Genomic DNA, 12343 nt, shown 5'->3' with positions numbered 1-12343 from the left:
TCTATTTAAATATATTTCACAAAGTAATTTATTCCTGTGATGCAAAGCTGAATTTTCAGCATCATTACTCCAGTCTTCAGTGTCACATGATCCTTCAGAAATCATTCTAATATGCTGATTTGCTGCTCAAGAAACATTTAATGTGTACAATTGTACAAAATATTTGTGTATAATATTTTTTTTTCAGGATTATTTGATGAATAGAAAGTTCAAAAGAACAGTGTTTATCTGAAATCTAATCTTTTGTAACATTATAAATGTCTTTAGTGCCACTTTTGATTGATTTAATGCATCCTTGCTGAATAAAAGTATTCATTTCTTTCATTTCTTTTCAAAAAAATAAAAATAAAAATTCATACTGACCCCAAACTTTTGAACGGTAGTGTATAATGCTACAGAAGCTTTGTATTTCAGATAAATGCTGTTCTTTTGAACTTTCTATTCATCAATGAATCCTGAAAAAAAAAAAAGTGCACAACTGTTTTCAACATTGAAAATAATCATAAATGTTTCTTGAGCAGCAAATCAGCATATTAGAATGATTTCTGAAGGATCATGTGACACTGAAGACTGGAGTAACGATGCTGAAAATTCAGCTTTGCATCACAGGAATAAATTACTTTGTCAAATATATTCAAATAGAAAACAGTTATTTTAAATTGTAATAATATTTCACAATATTACTGTTTTTTACTGTATTTTTTAATTAAATAAATGTAGCCTTGGTGAGCAGACGAAACTTCTTTTAAAACATTAAAAATCTTAGTGGTTCCAAACTTTTGGACCATACTGTATATCAGGTGAACAAGGGAACACAATGCATTTATGTATTTTGTATTTATGTGTTATATTTACTGTTAACTAATAATAATAATAATATTTCATTCTTCTTCTTCTTCTTATGTTCTGACAAGACATATACACAAGAGCTGATTTATATCAGGAAACTCTAATGTAATGTTTCCCAGCCCTGGTCCGGAAAAGTAGCCATCCTCTTCCTCTGAGCCACAGCCCATCAAATCATCACAAACCATGAAAACACGAAGAAACTGACAAACAAAAAAGACCTGAACATGTTTTAAGACATCTTGAGAGGCATTGTTGAACACAGTGTCATAGCAATTGACAGTGTTCCCTTAATAAATCCAGTCTCAGCTGTGGGTGGTCGGAGTTTGAGCTGCTGTGAAAGGTTTTACTGATACTGTGTCTCATCTGATTACAATAGCACAGGCCAAATGAGCCATTACTATTACATAATATAATGACAATGACAAATACATGGAGTTTCTTCAAGACATTTTGCAATAGAGATGACAGAATAGGCTGCTAACTCGGCTGGAAGCCAGACAAACATTTATATCAAACGAGCTGTGATAATGAGACTAAATCATGCAGAAATAAATTCCCACTGGTAAATATTTAATTCATGCCAGTTTACAAGACGTTCAAGTGGCATGTTAAGCTTTCAAGTGAAGCACTTCCGGAGCACTTATATAGACAAAACAACCGAGGACCATTTCCACGGGACAACAAACACAAGAACTTCCCACAGAACCTCAGAGAAGATAAATACATACTGAATACATTCATCGGAAAGATTCTGAGCAGCATATTGTTTTTGTTTGGTTTTGGATTCAGGAAATGCCATTCAAATTCACGTCATAGGATATCAGTTTTAGCTTAGATGCACGGAGCTGTTTAAATTTGACTCAAAAGCCTATAAAAGGCTACATTGTGACAACTTTTCCCATATTGTGACAACACAATGTAAATTAAATGAACTGTCTTTAAATAAAAGAACGTATCTTTCTACAATGCAGTAATGTTTGAAAATAATAATAATAATAAGTGATAATCTAAATCTAAAATACTGCAGCCGGAGGATTCACTTTTCAAAGTGGTCAATAGATGTCGCTGTTTCTTAACTCCACTGTAAACATGTAATATAAGAATGTCCCTTATGACTTTCCGTAGCAGCTGTACGTGTACAGATCATTCCATTTTAAAAACTTAAAACTCAAAAGCACTTATTCCAGTTTTAGTTTATAAACTATAGTTTAAGTGATAAATGTGCGTTCTTTCTTGGCGAACATGTGTTTACTAACGTTTTGAGACTCAATTGATCTCGTTTATTTTGGAAACTGATGGCATTACTATATGTTGTGGTGAGTGGTGTCATTCTCACTGCTGTAGTTTTAATAGCAGTGTTTATTTTACGATTATTTGGGATTTTGAGACATGGATCTGAATATAAACCAGGACAGAAGGGTTCTGTGTCCGTGCTGGTGGTGGCTGGATCAGGTAAGAATCAACCTCGCAAACAAATTGCATTTACAGAGTAAAATATATATATATATATATATATATATATATATATATATATAATATGTATAATGTATACAGTATGTGTATTTATGTATATGTGAGTGTAGCATAGTGTATAACCATATATATGGCAGTGTACATGCACATACAGCAACATAACACACATTAATTAATACCACAAAGTGAATAAAATCTATTGCTAATACTTAATGAGTTTTTATTTTATTTTATTTTTTTAAATGAAAATAGAACAATTTACAAATAGAGTATAGGCAAAGTGTGACATTAATTAGTAACAGGGGATCTGAAAATTATATCATAATATTTTAAACATGTTAATGACTTCTTTTTTTCAGAGAAGATATAAAACAATAAAATTCCACTAAAAATACCTTAAATATTGGATGAATTAAGTAGTTTTGTTTATGTATATAAAATTTTTCCAGCAATATGAATAAATTAAAAATGTATTCAAGACCTTTGTTAACATTGTTTTCATATTACACAATAATATCCTTTAAAGAAAAACAGTGTTTATCCTTTACTAGATTAAAAATAAATTCTGCCATTTCTTTCCAAAAATTTTGGGTAATTTTACAATCAAAAAACAAATGTGTTAACACTTCTTTCTCATTTTTACAAAAGGAGCATAAATCATCAATATTAGAGTATCTTGAAATGATTGATTTAACAGGGTAGATGGTATGCAACATTTTTAAAATGTATTTCTTATGTTTTGTTATTGATACAAATATTAACCAAGCAGCCTTCCAATTAATATTATTGCTTAATGACATTTGTGCTGTTGTTTTTTGTCCAAAATGATGTCACTTCCTGGAGGAACTGGCTTTTGTTAGTTAAAGGGATGGGAAAATAAGCTCAAACCAAAGTAGCGAAATTATTAAAAACTCACCCTGTGTGATATTTAGGGTTGCAAAATTCCGGGAATTTTCAAAGCTGGAAACATTCCATGGGAATTAACAGGAATATATGGGAATTAACAGGAATAAACAAGGAATTTGCTAAATTAATGGTTAGCCTATGACAGGGTACTTAAATGTAGTTGAAAAAAATATATCTTGCAGCATAATTTTGATTTAAAACAACCAGATTTAATGCAATTTCAGTTAAATTTTTACCCTGTACATTCCTCAATCACATTCACACAGCACACTACTTACTGCAGGGCTATTGAGGCCACACCCCCTGCATGCACTGTGCATTCTCCCAGTCCATAACATGCACATTTGATCAAAAATACAGAAAAAAAACAGTAATATTGTGAAATATAACCACAATTTAAAATAATGGTTTTCTATTGTAATATACGTTAAAATAAAATTTATTCCTGTGATCAAAGCTGAATTTTCAGCATCATTACTCCAGTCTTCAGTGTCACATGATCCTTCAGAAGTCACTCTAATATGGTAATTTGATATCATTGTTGCAAACAATTAATATTTTTTTTTTATAACCTGTGATACTTTTTTCAGGATTCATTGACGAATAAAAATTTACCAATCAATTTCCAATTAATTCCTGTTAAGTTTCCAAATTGGAATATTTTCAAAATTCCCCAGGTTAGGTTCCCATGGAAATTTTCCACCCCTTTGGAAACCTAGTGATATTATGATTTTTAATTCTTTAGATTTGTTTCTGTATATATTTTACTTTTTTGTACTTTAAAACGGAATAAAAATAATTTCTCAAAATTTATTAAACTATAATGTGATTAAAATTGCTGAAAAAATAGAGGCCAACCACACGTTTTTACATATTATGGACATTTTAACTTGTTTTAATATTAATCAAAAGGTCATATTCATTTTTGTTTGCCAGCTAGCAATACTTAAACAATAATTATTTAAATGTTTCTTTTCTGTCTCACTTAGGAGGACACACAACAGAAATCATCCGTCTGTTGGGGAGTTTATCTCAGTCTTATACCCCTCGACACTATGTGATCGCAGACACCGATAAAATGAGTGAAGAGAAGATCCGAACATTTGAATCAGAGCGGAAGAAAAGTGATTCAGCCTCTCAGGTGATGGATCTGTACTGAGCATATCTATATACCTTTAAATATATTATATTTAAAGCGTTATAGTTCACCCACAAATGAAAAATCTGTCATCATTCCATCCAAACCCATGTGAAACTCAAAAACTCTGATTGGGTTTGTCTTACTTTGACCAGCAGATGGCAGCAGTTCCTTTGTCTTTTCATGTAGTTTCATATGACTGTGGGTTTGAAATGATAGATAGATAGATAGATAGATAGATAGATAGATAGATAGATAGATAGATAGATAGATAGATAGATAGATAGATAGATAGATAGATAGATAGATAGATAGATAGATAGATCTTCTGCTTATATTCTCACTAAAACCCTGACATTTGTCACGTTTTCCTTTATTTACTATTCACAGTTCACTCTCCACTGGATTCCTCGCAGTCGGGAGGTGCGTCAGTCATGGAGTTCCTCCGTTCTGAGTTCCTTGAGCGCTCTGATGTCGTCCGTACCGCTGGTCTTTAGGCTTCAGCCGGATATGGTGGGTTTCTTCTCCTCTCATTCATCCCTCCATCATATCCTCATTAAGTATTCATTTCCCCTTTTCTGCAGGATGTCTGTGTAACACCCTCCAGAAATAGCACATCATAACATATTTATGAGATTATGCCTGTGGGCAGCCCAGCTCTGTTTTGAGTATGATAAGAGCCTTTTATTCAAATTTAAATGGATATTTATATATATATATATATATATATATATATATATATATATATATATATATATATATATATATATATAATATACAGTATGCAAACATACTTATGAATTTGATGAATATTAGTTTGCATGACCAGATATGAAAATATTATTAAGTAGTCAAGATAAGTCACATTTATTTATATAGTGCTTTATACAGCACAGATTGTTTCAGAGTGGCTTCCCATTAATAAACAGGAAAATAATAGTGTTAAAGTTGTAAAATTCATCAATTATAAAATAAGGTCAATCCAGCTATTCAGTTATTATTCAGCTCAATTTACATATTATTATATTGCATTATTAATGTACCATATTGTTCATCATTCTTTAATGTTTTTTCTAAAGTAAGTCTCTGTAAGTGTGTTTGTCCTTCAGATTCACACTGTGGTGTCTTTTGCCCAGTCCATAACCTTGAGAATTCAAACATCCTGTGCACGGTTTTGGAAAACAGCTTTTTATAAATATATCCACCCTCTATTATTTATAGTTCCGTTCATGTCATCTGCAGAATCTAATCTGCAGAAGGTTTGACCAGAGAAAGCAATGTGTTTTTACGATTTTAAGTCAGCACCCAGTATTTTTTTTTTTTTTTTTTACAGTTTCTATACTAATTGTGGTGGAAAAATCTTTGGAACGGATTTAAATATGGTAAAATGTATTTACTACAACCTCTTGGTATCTGAAAACATGCTCAGATTAGTCTGCATAATTGACACATTTTCCGTTCATAATGCATGTTTCTGGTTTTATTGTGAATGATTCATCAGCATGTGTTATGCCAAGGAAACCAAATGTTTGTTTTTCGTAGTCTTTCATGCATGTGAATTAACTTTGCTTTTCTGCCTATGTCATTCAGCCCTCGTTTTTCAACCCTTCCCCTCCAACTGTGTCACTTCTGCATTTCCTGATAGATAAAATCAAATTCTGCCCTACCTTTTTTGTCATTGAATATCCCATTTCACTTTGAAATGCGTCACATTTTGGAAGTAAAATGCCATTGCATGTTGACATTAAAGGGATAGTTCACCCAAAAAAAAAATATATATATTTTTTTTTTTGTTCTGTTGAACACAAAGGAAGATGTTTTAAAGAATGCAGGAAACTGAACAGTTCTGGGGCACCATTGACATCCATACTATTTTTTTCTACTATGGAAGTCAGTGGTGCCCCAAAGTGGCTTGTTTATAAACTTTCTTCAAAATATCTTCCTTTGTGTTCAACAGAACAAAGAATTATTTACAGGTTTGGAACAACTTGAGGGTGAATAAATGATGACAGAACTTTCATTTTTGGGTGAACTATCCCTTTAATACGGAAGAGGATTAGGGCCAAGCAATAATAAAAAAATAAAACCATCTCGAGATTAAAGTTGTTAAATTTTGAGAAAAAACATGTTAAATCACGAGAAAAACCGCGTTAAATTATGAGAATTGTCGAGATAAAATGTTGAGAATAAAGTCATTAAATTACGAGAAAAAAGTTGTTAAATTATGAGAACAAATTCGTAATTTAACAAATTTGTTCTTGTAATTTAACGACTTTTTTCTTGTAATTTAATGACTTTATTCTCGTGATTTAATGACTTTATTCTCAACATTTTATCTCGACTTTTTTCTCAAAATTTAACGACTTTTTTCTCATAATAATTAAACTAATTTGTTCTCGTAATTTAACTACTTTTTTCTCGTAATTTAACGACTTTATTCTCGTGATTTAATGACTTTATTCTCGTGATTTAATGACTTTATTCTCAACGTTTTATCTCGACTTTTTTCTAGAAATTTAATGACATTTTTCTCATAATTTAACGAATTTGTTCTCGTAATTTAACTACTTTTTTCTCGTAATTTAACAACTTTATTCTCGTGATTTAATGACTTTATTCTCATAATTTAATGACTTTATTCTCGTAATTTAATGACTTTATTCTCGTGATTTAATGACTTTATTCTCAACATTTTATCTCGACTTTTTTCTTGAAATTTAACGACATTTTTCTCATAATTTAACGACATTTTTCTCATAATTTAACAACATTTTTCTCATAATTTAACGAATTTGTTCTCATAATTTAACAACTTTTTTCTTGTAATTTAACAACTCTTTTCTCGTAATTTAATGAATTTATTCTCAACATTTTATCTCTACTTTTTTCTCGAAATTGAACAACTTTAATCTCGAGATGGTTTTATTTTTTTATTATTGCTTGGCCCTAATCCTCTTCCGTACTTTAAGGTCCAGATTCTGTGCAGGTTTATTTATGAGTGCACAAGAAACTGCTATGCTAAAATTTGCACATTCAAAGACCAAATTTTCACATGAAGTACTTGTAAAACTACCCTGAAATCCCTAAAGCACGTCCGCATGACGTAATTTTCATTAGGAGGGTCCGCGTACAACAGCGTATGTGCGCGTGACTTGAGCGCTTGAAAACAGCAGTCCAGTAGGCAGTGCGCACGCGCCGAATGCGTCTTTTCCCACTCAAACCAAATGAGTATACTTTGAGCGGCACGCGGAAAATGAGGTATAGACCCATTTTGTGTTTGCTAACAGCGATTGTTTTTTTGTGGGCGGAGCCTACCTACCTGGTGGCAGAAAATGACAGTTCTGCAGTAGCAGGGAAGCCACAGCATAAAAAAAGTTAATTTTGAGCTTATATCTCACAAATCTGCATTTTTTCCCCCTTACAAATCCAAGTTTATATCTCAATTCTTAGAAGGAAAAACATAATTGTGAAATATACTCATTCTTCAGAATTGCACATTTTTATATCTCACAATTCTGACTTTTTTCCCCTCAGAATTTTGAGATAAACGTACAATTGCGAGTTAAAAGGTCTAAATTTGGTGATATAAACATACAAATGCAAGAAAAAAAGTCAGAATTGTGAAATAAAATTGTTATAGGCTATGTTTAAAAGATATCTATGTAAAATGTTATAGGTTCAAATATTTTTTCATGCTGTAACTATGTATGTCCCCTATGAACTGCATATTTGAATATTATATAGACTTACTGTTTACATCAAATTCATGCTTTAATAGTAGACTAATCATTGCAGGTTTCATCAGTCCAGTCTGTGACTTGCAACATAAACGTCTCCGTTTAGCTTCAAAGGGCGTCTTCAATGACTGTATTCTATAAAAATGAAGACTATATTTTTGGCATTCCGATTCTGACATCCAAAGGCACAACAAAACTTTTTTCTCTTATTCTGTGGATTTTGCACATTTTCCTCCACTTGTTACCACTATTTTTCTGCCACCGCTATGTGCACGCAGCTGCAAGTGACGTAACTGTGACGTCTGCTGCAAATTGGTCTATACCCGGGCCTTTACCAAAATATTAAAGGGATAGTTCACCCAAAATGAAAATTCTGTCTTTATTTATTTACCCTCATGTCATTTCATACTTGTAAGACTTTCTTTCTTCTGCAAAACACAAAATGTCTTTTAATCCAATGTTGTTTGGACAATATCTTCTTTTGAAATTCATACAGGTTTATAACAACATGAGGGTGAGTAAATGATGACACAATGTTAATTTTTGTATGAACTATCTATTTAACACAAACGCAGTAGTTGTGCATGTCACACAGCAGCACTGGGAATGTTTAAGCAGGTGATAAAGACATTTTTTCCTTCAGCAGGTGATAAGACTATCACATTACCGCTGGAAGACTATCTGCTGTCTAAGCAAACACTAATCCTGCTGTTTCTCTGCTTGTCTTCAGCAAGAAACAGACACAGAGAGAGAGCGAGAGAGCTGCTGGGAAAACACTCAAGGATAGATAAAAAAAAAAAAAGTGAGTGAGTGAGGGGGTTGATTTAGTAAAAAAGAGAGGGATGGGCAGCGTTTAAGCCCTTATTCAGGAATGATCCATAATCCAGAGCCCCTTTCTCTCTCTCGTCCTCCTCCTCCTGTGGTTGTGTAATGAAGGGTTGTGAGCGGAGCAGCCGAGGGGTCTTGTTCTCAGGATGTGGCGAGACCTGACTGGCTCCTTGGCCCAGCTGCTTGACTCCTCTCACTCGTCCCCGTGGGGTCGGAGCCAAGCAGCATCGGGTTTCTGCGTTGCTGTGGAGACCAGCTGAGAGGAGGCGGAGCATGACTAAGCGGCCGGCGCTGCAGTGCTCGAGCGGTAGAGCTCAAAGGTCACAACTAACCAGACTAATCTCTCACGGACGACCACACTAGTATTCTGTTAAGCTCTAATTAGCGCCGTCTCTCCTCATGCTGACGTCATTTCCCACTTTTCCAGTCAGGCAAGCTTTTTTAATGGGAAAGGGGTTTGCAGATTTCTAGACAACAAAAGAACGATTGGGGCCTTTTTGGACCTCATGTTAGTTTCATATTATAAGAGTTTAGACAAACTTGCTTCATCTCAGAAAGAAATGTCAGATTTTTCTATAAAATCAAAAGAAAAAATATTTTTTTCTTTTAAGAATTATTTTTTCTAGTAATTTAAATTATATTTATAGAAAGTTTTTTTATTATATTATTATATATTTACCTTGTTTTATTGTAAGATCTTATATATTTTATATTATATGCCTTTTTTAAGACTTTTTTTGCATTGCAACTTTCTTTGCAGTGTTATTTTTTTGTGTTATTTATATATTATTATAGTATTTCTTTTATTTCATATAGCTTTTATTTTTATATTTTTCAGTTTTCATTTTAATGTTACAGTTTTAGTAATTTTGTGCCTTTGCCATTTTTATTACATATTTTTATAAAATTTCTATTTAGCTTTAATTTATTTTTATTTCATTTTATGTTTTAGTAATTTTAGCTGCCCAGACAATATTTCTAATTTTCATTTAAGTTTTCATCTAATATATTATTACATATGTATATATTATTTTATTTCAGCTTTAATTACCTTTTTTTTTTTTTTTATACTTTTAGTTTTAACAATAAAAACATTAATTTATTCAGATTAACATGTATCATAATTGTTATACAGTACAAATCACTCTATCTGGACACAATTATCATTATTATTATTATTATTTATAATTATAAAAAATAAATAGTTTTTATATAGTTATATGTTTTATGATGAAATATGGCATGGCATTTCTTGAGTTTTAATGAGATATCACTCATATTTTTTGTAATTTATGTGTTAAGTTTAAGTTTTGTTGTTTATTTTGAATGTGAGATTACAATATAAGTACATCTGGTCTTTGTTCCACCATCGGACTGTGACAGCAGGATTTCCTTTTTAGTCCAAGAGACAATGTGTAAGATCTTCTTTAGGGGGTCCGGCACCCCTATTGTGTCTGCGCAGTGAGGGAGCGTCCTTCAGCATGACGCAAATGTCAGCTGTTTGTTTTAACCAAACTTGAGCATTTCAGTGAGGGGCTGGGGCCTGTTCGTCCACATACCAGAGCGGAATTGGGGGAAATGGGGGGTCAGGTCTGAAATCCGGAGGTGAAGAGGGGGTGGATTCAGTCCTCTTTTAGCCATAAAAGGAAATAAGTGCGTCATGGGTACTCATGAGCTCCAGATGTGTCAGCACAAGCCAAGTGTCTGCATGCCATGAGGAGCAGTTAATAGTGAATACTACTGATCACAGTTATTTACAGCTTATGTCAATACGTCAGTCTAGACTGAAGTGTGTACCTTTGTATAACTTTACTATTATTAGTAAATATTAGCTTATGTTTGTTTACTTGTCAGATTTGGTATGTGGCAAAAGTCTTTATTTTGAAAACATTAAAAATCTATTTTCTATTTTCAAGGAATATCTTTGCATAATAATTACAGCTAATTTTTACTTGAATAGACTAAGTCTGAAACCTCAAACTGTCAAGACTATAGACCTTATGCGCCAGTGAAACAAGGGCACAGCCAACTTTAGAATTTTGTGTTTGAACTTCTGTTTTTGCGGTAGCTCTGTATAATTCTATGGCATTGCTGTCGAAGAGTAATAAGCTGGTGAAGTGGATTTATTGTAGAGTTAGCAAAAGTTATCATGAGCATTGTAATGTTTGAAGCAGATGTCATAACAAATGTCAGTAGACTGGGAATATATTAAAATGAGCAGTTCATTCATACATCCGTAAGATCTTACTTTCATGATACGGAAATACAAACCGAAAGACAGAACACAGCGAGCGCAGTGTTGAAAAGGGGTGGGGCTACATAAAGTCTATATATATTACATGATTACACTTGATACGTGTAATCAGTGTTGGGGGTAAATCATTATAAAAAGTAACTTGAGTTACGTAATCAGATTACTTTTTTCAAGTAACATTACTTTTACATTTACAACAAAATGAAAGGCTTGTTTGTTTGAGCTGCGCCCTCTACTGTACAGGCATGGATTTACATTTTCTTCAGCCTGAGGCTTATTCATTTCACTTTTTGCTGTGAAAGGGCCTTAAAGCAGAACTAAGTAACTTTTTTTTACCTTCATAAATAGTTTTCTAAGTCCTTACGATGGTTAATTGACTTGTACTGGTGTGTTTGAGGCGAGCACTAACCCCCTCTGGCACGTCTACGCCAGAATACAGCACTTGCAACTTGAGCTGCATCGACCCGACACAATCTCGCCTCATGTTCACGTTCACGCGAGAGTGACAAAATGCTTTACGGTAATTCAAAAACAATGTATATACTATGTCTTTATAAGACAATTTCGAAAATTACCCACCTCCATCGAGTGTACTGTATTTGCAAATTACCCACCTCCTCTTTATAAAAACAAACAAAAAGCCCAGCCCAGATGAGAAAAAGTAACTCAAAAGTAATGTAACACATTACTTTCTATAAAAAGTAACTAACACAATTAGTTACTTTTTTAGGGAGTAATGCAATATTGTAATGGATTACTTTTAAAAGTAACTTTCCCCAACGGTGCTTGTAATTGATACAACTTTTTAACTTGATAAAACAAAACGGATATGCTGATTGTCGGAAAAAAGGAGTCTGTTTCATGAGTGAGTCAAATTGTATTGACGCAAGTTCAAAATGAGAATGAACACGGGAAAGCAATTTAAAGAATCTGCTTTCTGCAGATTTTGTGTGTGGGGGAGGGGGTTTGTACGATTTACAATAACAAATAACGGGGGCCTGGATGTTGTGCGGTGGACGTCCCACACATTCCAGAGAGACTCCTTACTGTTCCTCTGAGTCTTCACGTTGGTTTTTTGTTTGACTGTGCAACCCAGCACTCCATATGTTTCATCTTAGCCTTATTTGGAAATTGTTGGAAAGCGCAGTGGACGAAGCT

The 12343-nt window shown here is 33.0% G+C and overlaps 1 protein-coding gene across 2 annotated transcripts in view; it reads left to right on the top strand.

The window, feature by feature from the left end:
• The first annotated feature begins 1961 nt into the window (after positions 1 to 1961).
• Positions 1962 to 12343, top strand: part of alg14 (ALG14 UDP-N-acetylglucosaminyltransferase subunit) — a 19846-nt gene continuing 9464 nt past the window's right edge. For both annotated transcript variants that reach the window (XR_010893726.1, XM_067377172.1), the window contains exons 1-3: positions 1962 to 2301; positions 4218 to 4369; positions 4757 to 4879. Coding sequence is in view for 1 of the 2 variants with exons in the window: in XM_067377172.1 (XP_067233273.1) it covers positions 2145 to 2301; positions 4218 to 4369; positions 4757 to 4879 (432 nt within the window). In the remaining variant the exon portion in view is untranslated. The remainder of the gene's footprint in view (positions 2302 to 4217; positions 4370 to 4756; positions 4880 to 12343) is intronic.

This window comes from Chanodichthys erythropterus, chromosome 23, assembly GCF_024489055.1.
Source record: "Chanodichthys erythropterus isolate Z2021 chromosome 23, ASM2448905v1, whole genome shotgun sequence".
In the NCBI taxonomy this organism is placed as follows: domain Eukaryota; kingdom Metazoa; phylum Chordata; class Actinopteri; order Cypriniformes; family Xenocyprididae; genus Chanodichthys; species Chanodichthys erythropterus.
The sequence above is the reverse complement of the archived record's forward strand: the minus strand, read 5'-3'. Positions and strand labels throughout refer to the sequence as shown.